This window comes from Ischnura elegans, chromosome 7, assembly GCF_921293095.1.
Source record: "Ischnura elegans chromosome 7, ioIscEleg1.1, whole genome shotgun sequence".
Classification (NCBI taxonomy): Eukaryota; Metazoa; Arthropoda; class Insecta; order Odonata; family Coenagrionidae; genus Ischnura; species Ischnura elegans.
The window spans coordinates 73473001-73492501 of NC_060252.1; the positions used below are offsets into that span (position 1 = coordinate 73473001).

The 19501-nt window shown below is 37.8% G+C and overlaps 1 protein-coding gene across 6 annotated transcripts in view; it reads left to right on the forward strand.

The window, feature by feature from the left end:
• Positions 1–19501, forward strand: part of LOC124162929 (teneurin-a) — a 998878-nt gene that overhangs the window by 970176 nt on the left and 9201 nt on the right. For all 6 annotated transcript variants that reach the window (XM_046539670.1, XM_046539672.1, XM_046539673.1 and 3 more), the window contains 12 exons: positions 492–611; positions 4604–5009; positions 6140–6397; positions 7196–7361; positions 8001–8301; positions 9611–9849; positions 10125–10282; positions 12327–12798; positions 13702–14150; positions 16561–16942; positions 17977–18350; positions 19014–19192. In XM_046539670.1, the coding sequence (XP_046395626.1) occupies positions 492–611; positions 4604–5009; positions 6140–6397; positions 7196–7361; positions 8001–8301; positions 9611–9849; positions 10125–10282; positions 12327–12798; positions 13702–14150; positions 16561–16942; positions 17977–18350; positions 19014–19192 (3504 nt within the window). The remainder of the gene's footprint in view (positions 1–491; positions 612–4603; positions 5010–6139; positions 6398–7195; positions 7362–8000; positions 8302–9610; positions 9850–10124; positions 10283–12326; positions 12799–13701; positions 14151–16560; positions 16943–17976; positions 18351–19013; positions 19193–19501) is intronic.

Below are 19501 nucleotides of genomic sequence, written 5' to 3' on the forward strand. Positions count from 1 at the left end.
AAGAAAAACGAGGCTTATTACATAGTCTGTTTGAACAAAGCTACTTCCTCTAGCTTTTGCCTCTCGTGCTCTTAAAATCACGAAGGCCGGAGGGAAAGTCTCCTGTTGCGTCCAGAGGTACATTTTCCCTCGCATCTTGGTGTTAGTCGTGTTGTTGTTTTTTATTTTTTCATATAAAAAATAAATCATTTAATTGTTGTTGTCTACCTCGCTTCTTCCCCATCCGGGTGCTGGCGAGTTGTTAATTTGTAGAGAGGGCAGGATGGGAGCTCTCTTTTTAAAAAAAAATTGTAATCCTTTCTCATTTTTAAAAGAGAATAAAGAAATTATATAATTCCTATCCTCCACTTCGAGAGTCGACTAACAGCAGGTTTATTCCTTTCCCTGGATTTCGTCCCCGACCACCCCACACGCTTTCTCTCGTGAACCTGTCATCTCCGTCCCCTCAACTCCTTTTGCCCCGCCCCGTCCCTGTCCGGCATGCAACGCAGGAGGGTCTCCGTCATCCGTGGTCGAGTGGTAACGCCGCAAGGACTTGGCATCATCGGCATCCGAGTTAGCGTCGACCGGGATTCGAGGTTCGGATTCACGCTGACGCGGTCCGGAGGATGGTGAGTAGTCATTTGCGGGTTCCATAGACGATTGTGGGACCCTCAAAGGAAATGAAGGGTGCGCATGGGATTTCTGCGCATGAGGGCAAGGTTGAAATAGCAAAAAAACTCTATCGCCTCGTTGGTTAATGAATTTGTCTTCGTCTTCCTCTCGGTTTAACCCATAATAACCAAATATTACTTCTAAGTAACATAAAAAATGTATACATTTTCAACTCTATTTAGGAAAGATTTAAACTAAGTGTTCTTTTGTGCTGTTGAAATTAATGGTGAAATATGCATCTGCCACAATATTTTTTTAAGGGAGAAATTTTTCACTTTTTTAAAATGAGAAGTATTTAAATTTAATTTTACCCATAAGCAGCTGTGGGTTAGAAACAGTTGAAAACGTCAGGGTGGGCCCTTACAAGGTTATCCGCCGGGGCCGGGATCCTGTACCACTTAACTGATGCGTCTAGTCATCCCGGGGAGGAGTTTGGCGTGGAAGGAAATAAGGAAAGAGGCGGCGCTGCGATTAGGAGCCCGAGTTAGATGAACACTTGCAAATCAATGTTAGTGGAACTAATATATTTTGAATGACACCATTGCAGAAAGGCACTATGTTTCCACCATTTTTGATGGAAAAGCTTCGAATTTATACCACAAATCCATGTTAAATTATGCTTCCTACTTAAATATAAGCCCCAAAATGGTATTTTTACTATTATTGAAATGCTTCATCAATAGGCTTTTGAGTGATGAAAGATAGTTTTAAAGTGTTCTTATTAAGGTGTGTCCTTGATAAATTTGCTCGTGAATTTTTCCTTTAATTACATGCGTATTTTCAACGTAAATTCTCAATCTTGCCCAAAAAATACAAAGCATATGAATTTAATTTTGACCTAGATGTCTTTAGAAAAAAACTGAAATGTCTACTTTTCCTTTCATTACTGTGTGAAGATCTAAAGGCAAACTTTTTTTTGCAATCGATCAAATATTTTTCATAGATTTAGGAACCTTCCACTAATTTTCTCCATTGTATTATCACTACTTTTTTCATTCAGTCAACATTTTAATCCATTTTAATTCATGCTAATTCTTACTGATGATAACCTTTAATTAACCCTCAGCTTGAATTCCATTTGTAATATCTGATTTTTAGGCAGTTTTGTTCTCTATGGTGGATAGTTAAATTCTTTAAAAAAATAATTTGTCCCTGGATCGATCGAGAAAAATTATATCAAATATAGACCCATATTTTTCGTTGCTCAAGCCAATTTGTATTTGTATTATTATTTTCTTTTTTTCATTGGTAACCTATAACGAAATCCAGCTTTTTCAAAATCTAGGGTTTCAAACTATTTAAATAAAGTAGACGTCCAGTGGGTTAATAGTAAATCATCCAATAGTTCCATCATCTAGCATTACTCTGAGGTTTTTTACCTCGCAGAAACGGCAAAATTTTGAAAATGCATCGTTGCAAGTGAAACGTCGGAAGGACAGTATGGCCTCCTCCAATCCAGAATTAAAGGGAAATATCACATTAGAATAATTGGGTTTCTCGTGAGAATGCTTGAACTTGTGCCCCGTTCGATATGTTGGATGCAACGCTGCGTTACTCGTAAGTGTATGCGGGTTGCCTACTTTATTTGTCTTCTCAATTACGAGAACATTAAGATTTGAGGCAATTAAAATTCCGCTTCGTGTGCTTCCAAAAAAATATAATTGAATTTTTTTCGAATTCTTCTTAACTTTTCAACTATCCCAATTTTCTGTCTTAACAACAATAAAATACTTAATTTTTTTAATTACTATTACTCGATCTTGGTATAATTATGAGTCCCTGTTTATTAACTACTCTTTTTACATTTATTCATCTTAAAATAACATTTATTTCTTACTAACTACAATGCTTTGTATCATTTGAATGTGATAAAACTCAAATTATTTGTCCTTTTCATCGTTAGGCTGCAGTCCCAATATTGTTTTTCTGAAACTATTAACCCTGAAAAGTGTATCTTGGTTGAATGCTAATCCGTCTTTTGGTGAAGATTTTTTTGATAATAATAATAATGTCGCACAAGTTGTAGTATATTTCAATTTGAAATAGCTTCTAAATACTATGAGTATGATGTATGACACTGTAGCAATGTTATGCTCACAGTGTTATACAGGATTTAAAAAAATTGGCCATTGAATTTATATTCTACATACATCAATTAAATTAAAAAAGAAGAACTTTGTGCTTTCACTTTCACTTTGTGCTTTAATTTAATTATGAATCGCTTTCACCAAGTTGCGCCTCAAACAATCAATTCTACATACATCAAACTTAATCAAGTATGCCTAGGTACTTGTTAAAAAGATAAAAACGTAAACGTTTTTTCTTTTCGTAATTTTTGCTTTAACTTATTCATATATCATTTTGACTTTCATCAAGTTTTCAGATTTTAAGATTCTTATGAGTGGTGTGCTCAAATATTTTTACCTTTCAGTTTATAAAGTCAATTTCTTTGACTCAACCATAATTAACCCTCTTGTGTCAGGTTACAAAATACAATTCATTTTTGAACTTAAACTTTCTGATTCATATCATAAGGTATGTAGATTAAAGTTGTTATATTTTAAATGATTGGTATTTATTGCTTATTACCTTTGTTTAGTTAAAACCCCTCAGAATAAGATTTTAATATAAAAAATATATGTAAAAGAGTTTCTTTGTTTGTATACTGCTTCATGTTGATTTCGGATAATGCAATAACTAAATGCATTTATGGTATCAGTAGACGAGCATATTCTTTGTAGTGAAGTTATCTTGCACTCTCCTCTTTTTTAAATTACATATTAGAGCCAGTGTCTTCAGGTATGGCTATTTTTTTAAATTGTGGTAATTGGAGGCTCCAAAGACAATCCCATTAGGACGTGATGGTGACATGATTGATTTCATTATTCGGGAGTGAAAATATGAAAAATAATAAAAGCTCATTTACAATTTACTCTCCATTTAAATCATTGATTGACTTTAGGGTAACGTTTAGGATACAAATCTCCTTTCTTACTCTTAGCATCAGTTTTATAGAATTTAAGAAGTTCAAGAACTCCATTGCTTGTTAAAATGGCTTTCTTAATGTGCTTGAGGAGCTCACTTTTGAATGTAGAATTCAGAATTGAAGAATGAGAATGTAAGACCTCTGGAACCTAAAATCTCATCAAGAAATTGTCATGGATTTCTTTCACAATGTTTTCTTTACCATGAGTGTCTTTTTCTGCTGAAAGAAAGATAGCAAGTATTTATGATAAATGTGTCCCTTAATTCACTTGAACGTTTTGAAGTGACCCTCTATAACTTTTGATAGTGTTTTTCATAAAAATTTAATCAAATTTTATCATATTTATTATTATTTTCGTGTGTTTATTCATTCTAAACTGCATAAATTTTAGTGCAATTTAGTCAGAGGTAATTTTCTCTACATCAGGATATATTCTTTTGTCATTGAAGTTGAAGAGATCTCATTCAAAATGAATATTTCTATAGACTCCAGATTAGATGTCCTAGTCAATGGAGGATTGAGGATTGATTTGGCATTGTGCACCTTATTTATTGAATCGTCCTCATTTTCCTACCCAGTAAATAATATATCTTTTTTCTTAAAAGTTGTGGTAAGGGCAGATATATTTTTCCAGGTCTTATTTCAATATGAATGTGGATTTTAATTCCCTTGTTTCAGTTTTGTCATCAAAACCTTTATCCCTATGCATAAATTGCTATATTGATGCCCTATTAAGTGCATAACTGCCTTTTTTGGCTCATGTGATTAATATTCAGATATGAACTCGGTTTTTTGCATCAATATTTATTCTTGCTCATGTATACATGGAGTGATTGATTGTTATGGATACTATTGGTGGAAGTCAGAGGTAATATATGTTCACAAGGAAATATTCCTCCATCATTGAAGTTGAAGAGAGGTAATTTAAAATGAACTTGAAATAATTTTTCGATTCACTTACAGGTTTGATGTCCTAGTCAATGGAGGTGGAGCTGTAACCCTACAATTCCAACGTAGCCCCTTCCTTCCGTTAACTAGCACTGTTTTTGTGCCATGGAATCAGATTGTGGTCGTACCGCCCATCCAAATGTCTCTGGGAGTACGCAGGGGGGCACAGACTGTGGGTGTGGGAGGGGTGGATCCATACCGAGAATTGAGCGGACTCCGACGTCTGTCGCTCATGACGCCCACCACTTCCGCGACGCCTACGCTCCTGCAGCCATCTCCCCCACCTCCACCCCTTGCAAGATACTCAAGGCCTTGCGCAGCTCACGACACCGAGTACATGCGCCCTATTCTGGTCAGCACATGGCTCCCGGATGCTGTGGGCGGAGCTCCTGGAGAGAATTTGGTCTTTGCAGAAACTCAGGTAATCATCCTTGCATAAGTATCGTATTTGTTTATATGGTAAATAATTTTCTTCAGTTCCTTCGTTTGCTTCTTAATTTCTTGCATTAGTTGCATATTGTATATATTCCACTTTAGTGACTGAGGGGTCAACTTGACTTAACCCACGAATACATAATTTCCTATGTTGCTTCCATCACTTTTTAGCAATGGGAAGCAAGAATCATTACTTGTGCTAATGAGAGCCGAGTATACATATTTTACAAAAATTATGTTTTACTGGCAAAAGAAACAATCATTGTGGTACTGGGTGCTGGTATAAGATACTCGAAACACTGGACCAACCTTTGATTAGGTACAGAATTTTCTAAGCACTTCACTGCTATAATTTTGTATGGACCTGATGGTATCCCATGCTTGAGTTGTCATTACTTGAATAGAACTATTTTAATTCATATTCAATATAGATGCATGCACTCATTATTTCTTTGTGACAAAAATATCCTGGCATGATCTTACCAAGTATATTCAGGGAAATGGTCCTCCAGACAGGGAGTATTGAACTTTTTTTATACATTGTACCTCATTTTTTCCCATTTTTCAGTTTTTAAAATGTTTCTGTGAAGATACTTTGTGCTTAAATAATTGAGTATTTACCATATTTATCTGAATATAGTCTCCCCATTTTTCCAAAACTGCATATGGTAAAAGTAAAGGGGGAACTATATTCTGGAATTTTTTTATTTTCCTGAAACTGAGGCCTCAAAATTAGGGGTGGGACTATATTTGGAGAAATACAGTATTTATTTTACATATCTATTTGCTCTAAAGTTGTAAATTGTTGTATGCTGCATGTGCTTAGTATTTTACTTAACCTTTTCATTGAGTATATTCTTAATTTGTGGGTATAAATTATTGTGTAAGTGGGACATAGTTTATTTCAACAGTTAATCATATTGAAATAAAGATTTTTCTGGCAGAAAAAGCCATCAGAAAGTGCAGTAGCTGCCTCATAACCTTCATAAAAAATGTATCTTTGAAAATTAAGATATAATCATACATTTCTCTGTCACATACTATGAAATTTCATTGTGTCTTGATCATATAATGCCATAAGTGGTATATATATTTATTTAATTATTCATCTTCTAGATCTTACAAGAGAGTATCAGCATCCCGGGATCATCTCTACACCTTTTGTACCACAGTAGCCAAGCCCCTGGTTATCTAGCCACGCTCCTCATGCGCCTGACCCCAGCTTCCTCATCATCATTCACCTTCCCCAAGTCTCTTTCCCTTGTTCACCTGAGAGTTGAGATTGAAGGGTCTGTGTTTGAGAAGTCTTTTGAAGCTGATCCAGGACTGGAATACACTTTTGCATGGAACAAGAGAAATGTTTATAAGCAGAAGGTGAGTGTTCTAATAGAGGGAAAGATGCCTTTTTCACTGGTTTAACAAATTTGAAGTTCCTCCTTCAGTTAGAGCTATTGTCATGCTGCTGAGATAGCTAAAGGTAAACAATATGTACATTTGACTTTATGTAATAGCAACTTTTCCACAATCTATCTTGTCCTTAATTTTTCTGTATTATTGGTTGAAATTGAATGACATTGAATACTTTATACTCTGATTCTAGTTAGCCTCATCAGGAATTTTCTTTTCATCATTTTGAGAGAATCCCAAAATCCATTTCCAGAATTTAATGTGCTAACCTTTTTAAACTAAGTACATTCTGCATGATTGATGAATGACTCCAATTATTGTATTGAGTATGCATTGATATGTCAGAACTGTTGTCTGAGCAAAGAGAGGAATAGAAGTCAGGGAATTGCACGATGTGAGAAATTTACTCAATTATATCACTAAAATTGAACATAATCCTTGTATATAATATCGAAATGTATTCAAACCTTGGTAATTTTTATAAGAATTCACACAGCAGGCCCTTAATTTCTTGTTAGGTGAGAGCACATATTAAAACAACATGTATTTATTTACTTATTATGCACATATGCGTTGAATTTCAAATCTATATTACAAAAGTTTTGATGCCACCAATAAGAAAATATTATGTTATTATGTTATGATAATGAATGAATTTATTAGGTACATGCATAGACTGAATCAGTTACTCTGCTATATTGAGTACAACTTATAGCCTTTGTGTTGAGCTGTTAAAAATGAACGTCATTTGATTGGATTTGCCAGGTTTATGGAGTCGCCACTGCACGCATATCTGTTGGGTATGAGTATGAGGGTTGCGATACAATCATTTGGGAGCCAAGGACTGCATTGATGCGTGGATTTGATGTTGATGTCTCTGATATTGGAGGTTGGAGTCTTGATGTTCACCACCACTATAACTTCCATGAAGGTGAGTAACCATGAGACCTATTATGTTTTTCAAAAGTCTTAGCCCCTTTTTCATTGGGAAAAGATGTGTATTTTTAATCAAAATAAGTTGGAAATTATCAGAACAAGTAATCAGCTTTAAATATGCTGTATTTTGTAGTCAATTTGACAGAAAAATGTTGAAGAACAGGTTTGGTTCGTAAATTTCAGAACTGTTGAATTTCATTCTGAATTAACCTTTTTCTTACCCTTGCTGGTGCCAAAGGAAAACCATGTAAGCTTACTCATAAGCTGCTTGATTAATTGTGTACATTTATTACATTTTTCCTTCAGTAATTATCATAGTAATCAGCAGTTTTTCATCTTACTGTGGCACCAAGAATTGCTGCTCCATTTTAAACTTGATAAGGCCTGTAACTAAATAATGTTACACATAAAATAGTAAATCATTAAGTTCATATAAGTTTGTTAAGATTGAATGCATGCTTTAACCTATTGGTGCTGAATGTCAGTCAGAGGTCAGCATTTCCAAGTATGGAGTGAGGGTACCAGATAAGCCTCCTTATATTCAATGATTTTTACAGTGACCAGAAAGAAAAAGGTACCCTACATTATTATCACTTTTGCACAGAAATAACTCAAATATCTCATCCACTTACAGGAATCCTACAGAAGGGAGATGGTTCAACGCTTCACTTCAAGCAGTTCCCTCGCATCGTTCGCGTTGCCATGGGAACTGGTACCAGGAGGCCCCTGCTCTGTGGATCCTCTCCCTCCCCCACCCCTTCATCCCCCTCTCCAACAGCACCTGACCCAGCTTGTGTTGGTCCTGCAAGAGATGCCAAGCTACTCACACCAGTGGCACTAGCATCTGGCCCTGATGGAAGCATCTATGTTGGTGACTTCAATCTTGTGAGGCGTCTCACCCCTGAAGGGACTGTTTACACTGTCCTGCAGCTAAGGTGAGTTTCAATTTTACTTTAAACAAAGATGATGCAAGGGTATATTTCTGTATACTTTGCTATTTTATACCTCCATATTGGGTTCTTCATCTTCTTCACATAAATTGAACATGAATTAATGTAACCCTTTCAGTATTTTTATCTCTCATAGGTATTGGTGATGGAAATACCATCAAGCAATATAACATTTTTCAATTAATAAGATCATTTTCCTAAAATAAATGCCTATGAGTCAATGACTTTGTTAAAGTATAGACTTACAGTTCAAGCAGGCATCTATGAGATTCCTAAGAATTTCAATGATTCATCTGATGAAATTTCCCCTTGAAAATACTTTTTCATGGGCAAATGATTAAGTTGGTAATTAATTTATTCAAATAAAAGAGAATATAAATGTGTATTCTGCATTTATTACCACCATTATTTAAATGATAAATTCTTTTTAACCTATGGCACCCTAGTAAAAAGAAATCCAGAGATGTTAAAATATTGCTTGGTTAAATTTAAGTAGTAATTTGTTATTTTGAGTGACACTGCTGTCAAACCTACAGTTGAAAGAAGCTCAATATGCTAAAGTTAGTGAGAGGGAATATGAAATTGATGAGAAGGTTCTTTCAAAAATTACTGTTAACATGTTGAATGCCATGATGTTTTAGTATGAATTTCCAGTGATGCCATCTGTGCTCTTTTTATCAGCAGCTTATTATTGGTTCATGACATGAAGAAATATCATTGCAAATGAATCTCACTGTTTTTAAGAAGTACAGTCATCATGGCCACTTTGGTCACTATCAAGCTTAAACAATAGGTCTTGGTCACCCGTGGCGTTAGAAATCCACTGAGGTTTAGTCACTACATGGCTTGTCACTATGACAGACATGGCATGCTGGGAACTTTCATTGCATTTTTCATGAACTGCATTGAATTCAGTTGTCACTATAACTGGGATTTTAATCAACATGTTAAATTAATTTTTGAAGACAAATCATCTGGCATATTCAGCTCTAAATGGTTACAAATAATGATCAAACTGTATCTCCTTGATTGTATTTGCACATAAATGAGCCTTTGGTGACTGTAAAATATTGTATGACCTTAAAATATTAAATGTATGTAAATTCCTTCTCATCATAGTAACTCGTAGACATACTTTTATCCTCTGTATTACAATATTGGATTAGATTTTTTCTGAATTTGTCTGTATTTAATCCCAGCAATTTATTGTACCATTATTGTAATTGATGAATATTTGCTAAAAGTGATATGACCACTTGACTAAGCCATGGCATGAATTTTTTTTTCATTCCAGTGCCACACAAGTATCCTACCAGTACTACTTAAGTGTTTCCCCAGCAGATGGCCACCTTTATGTTTCTGATCCAGAGAGGCATCAAGTTGTGCGAGTTCTGTCTGTAGATGGACCGCCAGCAGAGCCTGCATTGAATTCAGAACCAGCAGTTGGTTCTGGTGAGCGGTGCATCCCAGGCGATGAAGCTGCTTGTGGTGATGGAGGACCAGCACGGCATGCAAAATTAGCACACCCCAAAGGTAGACAGGTTTTTTATCATGTATGATTTAACTTTTTCCCGGCAGTAGTTGAGCTTAATGTGAGTCAAGTTATGACATCCTTTTTGATATCCTTTAAGTACCCTCTGCCAAGTGACCTCCTTTTAAAGGATGGTTACGAATGAAATGAGTTTTTTAAGTATATTTGTTTTATATTTTCATGAACTCTGCCTACTAAAATAAAACTGAAACCTTTCTTGGACATATTTCTGCACCATTGCCATGTTATTGACTTATTTTTATGTTTTGATTTTCAGGGTTGGCAATAGCTGCAGATAAAACCATGTACATTGCTGATGGCACCAATATCAGAGCTGTTGACACCAATGGAATCATTCACACCTTAGTTGGACATCATGGCCACCACAACCACTGGCGTCCAATCCCATGCCGTGGAGCAATTCCTTCACATCAAGTAATTATATGCCTAATATCACCTAAGCAGAAATCATTATTGGATATTATACTGTGTTGAATTTTTTAAATATTCACCTGAAGCTTACAACCCCTGGGATACCGTATAAGCGCGTGTAAGAGGCGCACCTTTTTTCCCAGAAATTGCAGCCGAAAATGAGGGTGCGCCTCTTACACAAACTTCTTATCTTCCCCCCTCCCCTTCACCGGTCTCAAGTCTAAGGGGAACTGAGTGGCCTTGGTTTTCAGTGTGAGTCAGTCATCTGTAATCCTAGGTCAAAAACAAGCAGCAGGCAGGGGAATTTCTCCCTTAGTGGCATATTTTTAAAATGCTCCTGTTTGCTTTTCTTGTAAGCATCGCGCTGTCACGTCGGTACCCCAGAGGTGAACATGGAAAAGATCGCGCGGGGGTTTTTCACTCCGGAGGGCGCGCTAAATTTACTGCCGCGAGTGGGCATCCCGCGGCATTTATACTGCATATAGTAATCGGTTATCAAATGTAGAGAAACGCATATTTTTGAATGACATACCTGGTCAATAGTCAATATCTGTCTTGCCGAGTAATTTCCATTACGCTGAGGACCTGATTTTCCAAAAATCATCTTCAGACGCTAATATGAGGATTATTGCAACTGAAAATTATATTGGTGTCAAAACCTGCACTTTAAAAAATTTGAACGAGTGTGTTCACTGTTGGACTAAATTGTGGATGGATGAAATCAGAAATGCTTATAAGTGAAGAGCGCGGAAGGAGAGGTCCAGGGGAAGGAGCGCGATCCCTCCGTCTTCGAAGCAAGCAACGAAATACGGAGGGGAAGGAGCGCGCTCCCCCCCCCTCCATATTTCAAGCTACGAGGCTATGAGTGAAGGAGCACGGGAAGAACACGTCCGATCTTGCATGTGACGTCGCTGCCTTCGAAGCGAAGGGGCGATGGCGCAGCAATGTGATATACGCAGTTTGCGTTGCCTAAAGTTTCCAATCCGTCTCGTCTTGTTTGAATGCGCTTATGCTACGCTTGTTTCTTCCGAAATTGTCCTGTTTGGACTATTTTGAATATTAGTAGCCTTGTTGTAATTATAAATCTTTGTGTCAAACAATTAGAGCTTAAAAAACTTAAATTCTGTCAGATATGCGTCGCGTTAGATCTCTTTCTTTTTTTTGAACCTCGTGCGTGTCATGCAGTTATTGAAAGCTATCGAGATATCTTCGGGCTCAGTAGATGACTCACCTAGCATTTGGCCTCCATAAACTGGGAGATTGATCAAGGTCAGTTGGTGAGACGGGGTAGGGATGAAACACGTTTCCATTGTTCCCCTGTAACTTGATGTTTTCGTATTTTCCTGTGGGGTCTCGGAAAGGAAAAAAAACGGCAGAGGCATTGGCTGATGGAGGACCGAGTGTGGTTCCGTTAAATCTAGGACGTGGTTATTATCCTACGGCGCTGAGATTGCCCCGATTGTTGTCCAAGCTCTTGGGAAGGTTCATGCTATGTGCCAGTCGTGTTTTGCCTTAAAATTTTCCACGGCTGCAATTCTATTGCAATACTCCTGCGAGAGCATTTAAACAAAATTCTTCGTGAATAGGACAAGCATCGTAGAGCAACGGCGTATGCGAAGAGAGGATTGGAACTCTTTCTACTCCCTCTTATGCCGCTATTACTGCCGCAGTTATCAAAATTTCCTCTTTCAATTAATATTGAAAGAGGAAAGTTCGATAACTGTCGAAATTCCAGGCGTACGTCTGCAACACCGCGCGATAGTATTAAAAAAATGCCGCAAAATTTTTTTCTTCATAGAAATGCTCAAAAAGGGGTGCGCCTCTTACACACGCTTATACGGTATATTCCCAGAAAGTGCATGCAGTCCCTTGTAATGTTCATAAGAAATGAGTGTACATGATTCATCAACTCTATTAGATTAAAATTTTCAATAGTTTTGATGTTGAAGTTTTGATTCGAAATTTATTGCCTTGGTGATACATTAATTCCATATTTTTAATCATATTGGAATCGGAAATCACAATTTTGTAATCTACTTATTTCCAGGCTCAGCTTCAGTGGCCTACGGCACTGGCCCTTAGTCCTTTAGATGGGAGCCTTCATTTTGTGGATGATCGTCTAGTGCTCAAGCTTACTGGTGACATGAAAGTTGTTGTTGTTGCTGGAACACCACTCCACTGTCCCCCAAGGGGCACTAACGGCGCATCTGAGTCTTCAACTTCTTCAGGAGGGCTTGCGAACATGCGATCCTCAATTAGCCAGGAAACCAGAAATGGGGAAAGCAACCTGGGTACAGAGGAACAGGCTTGGAGCAGTGGAATGGCAGAAGCAGTCCCTGGAACTCATATTGTTCTTGGCACCGTCCTGTCAATCACGTTTTCCCCTCTTGGCGACCTCTTCCTTGCACAAAGTGACTCTCGAAAGGCCAATACCATATGGGTCGTGGACTCAGCTGGGAATATTGGACACTTTGCTGGGCAGAGAGGACCACTAGGAGAGAATGGTCGGGGTTGCACAGGTGAGTGAATACTTCTAAACTAACATATTTGCATATAGGGTTGGGTATGATGTAACCATTTTTCCCTAAAGTTGCAGCTGATTGCAAAGGTTCTTATCAAATCAAATCCCTTTATGTGTGCTCTACACATAAGTCCTAAGGGTAGCTGGGTGACCTTGGTGAACAGCATACGTCATCAGGGGTCAGTGCATATGATTAGGGACTCTAAAATGTAATTGATGAACTCAAGGAAAAGTGGTGCAAAAATCAAAGCCTCAGAGTGCAAATTCCAAAAATTTCAATTTTATATGATGAAAAACATATTTATGTACTTATTTGCCAATTTAACAAAATTTAATTGTATGAGAGACATGAACTTGTAACAAATTGTATATAATATGTATAGAGAATAAGTTATAAATTATATTTACATATATATCTCACACATAAGTCATTTTCTCAACCTTGAATTGATAGTCAACAAAGGTAAACCCAAAATACTGGCAGGACCCTTCAGGTGGGAACCCAAGGTGGGTATGGTGCTGCTCTCTGTGTGGTGTACTTTGTACTATTTCTTGATTATACCATTATTATCCCATGAGACGTAGTTATCTTCATTAAAATTCCCAAATCCATTTTATCAAAATTTTCCTACATTTTCAATTTGCATTAAACTGCCAAGTCATTTACTTTCCTCTGAGTGCAACACGTATCTACTTGCCTTAACTCACTAGGCTGTAGGATTTACTTCATTAGTGCATTTTTATCTTCTGTAGAAATGAATAAATATTTGGTTAATTTTTAGAATAATTGCAGGAAGGGTAGGGAAAGCTTATAAAAGTCAGGAAATTTCAGTTTGACATTAATTGAATGTCTCCACCCTGCATATTGTAATCATGAATGGCCATCATATCTGTATTTCAGGTGGTACAGAATGCAGCAGCAACAGCAGCAGTGGAGGAATGGGCCAAGGAGGGCCTGGGATTGGCCTAGGACTTGGAGGAGAGGCCGTTCTTTCAACAAATGCCCACTTTGAGTCAATCTCAGCCATTGCATGCTCCCCTGATGGTATCCTACACATAGCAGACCGTGGATCCCTTCATCTCCTATCTCTGGAGCACTACCTTCCGTCTGCTGACGAGGCAGGTGAATTCCATGTGCCACATCCTCCATCCAGGGAAGTGTACACGTTCAACCGCTATGGGCAGCATGTTGCTACACGCGACCTCCCAAGTGGCCAGCGCAAGAGGACATTCCTATACAGCAAAAACACCAGCTTTGGGAAACTGTCTACCGTCACAGATGCAGCCGGAAATCGAGTGTTGTTCCTCAGGGATTACAGTGGATCCGTTTCCACTGTGGAAAGTGGTCAAGTGAGTATCTATATATGTACTAATAAGTGTCATACAAGGGTTGTCCATAAAATAAGGTTCTCAAAGAGCTACTGTCACAAGGAACTGTGTTATGATGGAACTGTGCCATAAAAACAGCCCAAAACTAAACATGAACTGAGACACACTCATTTGCTAAATATATTATTAATAAGGAAAAGATTACACCCATGTCTCGTATAGCGCAAGGGATGTGTTCCTTGGGGTCTTTGCGCTATACGAATTTGCATTATACGAGAGCGTTTTAACATTGGGAAGATAGGGATGCGTTCCTGGTAGCATAGGTCTTGGGTATTGAATTTCCTCTAAAACATATATATTCCCATAAATAGCCTTAGAAAACATTATTTATATATTTTTTTTATAGTTTAAAACATCTTTAAAGATAGTATGCACACATTTGAAGACTTTTATTCACGTTAAAAAAAATTCTTACGTGCTTTTGAAATTCCCTCCTGTCGTGTGGGTGGGCTAACATCTGCTATGTCAGGGGTTCGTAATGCATTGCCGGCAGTGGACGATTTTTCAAACCAGTCTAAAAACAACTATTGTGTCACCCAGGCCCTTTTGTCGCTCATCGAAGTGACAGGCAAACGCTACTTTGAATGCCATGTCATAGCTAGCGGAGTTTATGAATGATAAATCATTTTAATTTGAAGTCCTCCGAGTCATTAGCGGCTACGTGAAACAGTCTTTAAATGTCTTGAAGCCTTCCCAGGTTTTCCTTCCCTGAAAATGAATGAACGAGAAAGCATTCTTTTCCAATAGAATATCGTATCATCAACACTAAAAACTAGTTGAGGGGGAAAATATCGCCGCACTGAAAATACCTGCTTACCGTTTAAATTCTGGGACCAACCGGAGCTTTCACTAAATGTCTCGGAGCGATTACCACTCTCGACTTTTTGTACTGATTCACTATGAACTTTCCGTATATGTAGACCGCTTGGTTGAAGTTGGTGCGGCTGAGGTCACTGATGTTTTAACTTTGTCTTTATTCAGAATAAGGCTTCGTGCGTTTAAACTTCCGCGCAATATCGCTTTGACGTTCTCCATTTTCAAAGCAATTGACCTATATCAATTTCTCTTCTAGGTTAATGGTTTTTCTTGATAAATTCTTGATTTTTCTACCCGCATTCCTATTTTTTGCCATTTTCTCTTGGTTTTTACTCTGCATGGCTCTATCGAAATCACCTTCTACTGCTGAACTGTGTTCTTGAGACGCAGAGGGCCTACCACTGCGGGGAGGGAACGAAGCTATTGTGTTTGAGACTCTATAGGGGACCCTCTTATATGTTGGTGCTCTTCATGCGCAATGCGGCCACCGCTCCATTTCTCCCCCGTGAATACCGATGACCTTGAAGGCTTTAGCGTAGACCCTCTACCTGGAAGTCAATCGCCCGATAACCTATGACGGCAAAAATTACGTCTCAACCAGTATTGCTTAAAAAAAACTCATTTCCACTAGCCCCACGCTTAATTAATGATCTAAGTTAACTCATTCTGTTAAGGAGACGAGATAAATTACTTCGGTAGGCCGGCTATCGGGAACCAATGACGAGTAATCCTTTTGGCCATTGCACAGCAATGGATTTCGATTAATATATTAACAAAAAAGAAGATTTGAGGCAAGCAATAATATTTGTATGCGTAAAATGATAGAAATTTCGTGTGTATTTAGCGCAAGTTCACATTTTATCACGAGAGCGTTTAAGATTTTTGATTAGGCTACACTGCGTTGCAATGTTTCCCCGAGGAACGAATTTGCGCTATATCGAAATTGCGCTATACGAGACATGGGTGTATTACCTTTTTACATTGTTATTACCATTTTCCAGCCATAATTAATCATTATTGTATTAATGTGCAATGAATCATGTTTTTCATGAGAACTTAGAACACCGTTGTGAACCGTCAGGGAATGGTCATTTATTTAGCCAGGGGTGGATCCAGGATAGGGACGTGGGAAGGCAAGTGGGCGGTCTGGGGTCTGGAGGGTAACCTCCCTGCAGTAGGTACTAGGAGTCCATGAGGTTCCAAAAATTTTAAGAATTTCCAAGTTTGTAACAACACTTAAAGGTTGTCTCATTACTAATTTTCCAAAGTATAATTTTGTGTAAGTTTTTAAAATAAATACTTGCACAAAATTACCTTTCATTTAGTGTGAATTGGATACCCCGGGGGGGGGGGGGGCAGGGGGGGAGAACTGGGAAATGAAAAACTCAATGGCCATTGAGGCCGTAGAGCTTCATTTCCCAGTTGATTTTGAGGCTGTAGAGCTCCTTTTTATCTGTGGTTTATGGTCTTCTGACAAAGTCAATGAAAATGGTACAGCATTCTTTTATGGATAACTCAATGTTAATTCTTTATCGAAAATCTACCTTCCCTCCAGGATCGTAAGTCGGAGTTGAGAGTGTCTGGTGGAGTGGGTGCCCTCGTGAGATTCCGTGAGAGGGGAGGAGCTGCAATCGAATTGGACTACGATGGCTCCACCGGTCTCCTCACCAGTCGCGCCTCAGATTCTCGGTCAGGGGCTGCCTCCCTCTATCGCTACACGGGTCATGGTAGACTTTCAGATGCTGTGCTTCCAACCGGTGAGGCCCTATCGCTAGTGTCACGCCTCATAGTGGGAGATCTGTGGGACAGGGGCCAAAACGATGCATCAGCGGCTCCATATGTGGCTGGGGGACTTGAGGTTCGCATCACCAGGGACAACAGGAATCCTGTTTACATCAGAATGGGTTCCAATGGCAGAAGGCTCTTGGTTCGTGGAGGTAAGTCTATATGCTTTTTTGGTCAAGTCTTATCTCTTTATTTAAAAAAAAAATGATCCCATATGCTTATTAGAGATGGGTCTTTTAGAGTAGGGGACTTAGGGTAAGATAGAACCCCCCAATAATTCATGGAAATATAGAAAAGATGGTAATCATTAGGGCCCCCGCGCACTGGCAACTTTTTCAAAGCAACTATTTAGTTGCTCTGTGGATGTTCAAATGAAACACACGAAATTGACTGTGGCCCCGCGCACGGGCAACTTTTTAGTTGCCGCAACTGCCGTGTGTTCCATAGGGACTTCCTCAAAGCAACTAAATAGTTGCTTTGTAAAAGTTGCCAGTGCGCGGGGGCCCTTAAGGTGGCTCTCCAATGCAAGTTATTAATTCACCAGCTTGACAAGCAATGTTTAATGATAATTGGAGGATACATATTCAAAATATCTAATGGTACTTGGAATTGCTGGGAGAAATTAAAATGAGATTTTATGTAAGAAATGTTTTTCTGTCTGGAGCTGATAGATCAAGTTCAGCATCTCCAACATAAAGTGCCATTAGTTGATATTTTGACTCTTGCTTTTGGCTTTGAATAAGATGTAACATTGGTGCCTGCAAATCTAAGACAATGATTTTTTTCCTTCAATATTTCTAAGGAATTAGTATTTGTCTTATGATCAGAGGTGAATTCCTCACCATCATTTGGAATTTTGGATATAATTTGTGTACTTGTCTTTTATATGTAGCTCAAAATATTGAGGAATCAAACTCTTGTCTATTTTTATCATACAATTTCAGCATAACATTTCCAAATTATTCTTCTTGCTTTGAGGGGTGAAAGGGGTTTTCCTTAGAATTGTATTGTGGTGGATTGTGGCTAATTTGATTGTTAAGAACATATGCTTTTGCAAAGAGAGTGTAAGCTTCTGAAAATAGAAAATCAACAACTGCCATTGATAAAGTGATATTTTAAAATGCAAATTGAGGAGATATTTCACATTCCTTGTATTCAATTTTCCATCATTTTGTCTTCAAAACAGCCGACAATACAGCTAGTGAGGCAAGAATGTATCGTAATGGTTCATTCCGCGTGAGACCTGCCTCTGGATCCTCAAGCTTGAGTGGGATTTCGGTCGATGGCTCTGCTGGATATGTGGAGCTCACGGGTGGCATGACATCAGCTCGACACCCATTGCTGGAATTGGCTCTCCCAGTCGAGGCGGAGATGATGCCTGTGTCAACATCACAGAGGCTTCGCCTTGGAGCAATGGGTGGAGGTAGTGGCACAAATGTTGGAGGTAGCAGCAGTGGCTCAGCTGGAGGGATCACGAGTGGTGAAAATTACATGGAAATACGTTATGGACTGGTTGGTGATATCCGTGGACCCATGCAGACTTTGAGAACTGATATTTGGGTAAGATGCAAAAATTTACGTTTCAGTTACTTTATAAGAATTTTATGCTGGACAGCTAGCTGACGATTGTGTATAGATTTTTTCTTTTATTCCATACTTAGAAAAATTAAATGTGGTCAATTCCTAATGCAAAGTTTAAAAGAGTAAAAAATTATTTTGTTACATACCAGCAATGAAAAATACTCCAACAACATATGTTCTAAAATTTACTTGTTTCTACTTGAGAGCTGTATTTTCTCATTCTCATTTAAATTTGTGGTAATTTTAAAAGGTTATCCAATGACCAATTATTTAGTTTAAAATTTTGAAACTCATTTACATAATCCATGTTGCTGATCAAGTTCCAATATTTATGTAATATGTATATGCTTTCATTATATTATCTGACGTAATTTCTTAAGTTAAATTATTAAAATCTTTGTTTTTTTTATAATTCATTGAATGTATCATTTTCTATCCCTTAGTGAATAAAGCCTTTTTCAAATTTCTCCTTTCCTCTCCACCATAATGCTTCCTTTCTTCCATATGGATATGAGAAATTAAATTTGTATTCATATATTTAATATTAGAGCATTTAGTAATAATAATGAATTAAATGTTTTATTTTGATGTTTTATTCTTTTAAAATTACCATTTATCAATTCCTTGCTCTCCATTGCTCAGGTCAATTCATCGCGGGTTCTTTGCATAGAGCTGGAGCAGGCTACCTCACGAGAGACAATCTTGGATTGGGAAGAAGCTCCCCTGGTCACTGTGCAATATGATCCCATCTCAAACCTTCCTCTTGCTTGGTTGCCATCACCTGCATTGCAAGCAGTTCCAATCAATATATCTTATGACAGGTAAGTTGTTACCTAAGTGATAAATGTTGCCATTTTGCATGTGCATATCAGCAGTGTAAAAATTGCAGAAGAAGTTACAGGTGAAAGAAATTTGTTTTCTTATACACCATTTTTCTCAGTATTGATGAGTATCAAGTATAACTTGTTGGAATTCTATCAAAGGTCTCATCATCAATTCTATTTATGGTAAAAATAATCTTTGGAGTTAATAATTCTACTTGGCAATTACGAAGGTGTGAACAATTATCTGGCTTCATATTGTGGTAAATAAATAAGTAAATTAATATTTTTAATATGGGGGAGATTAAT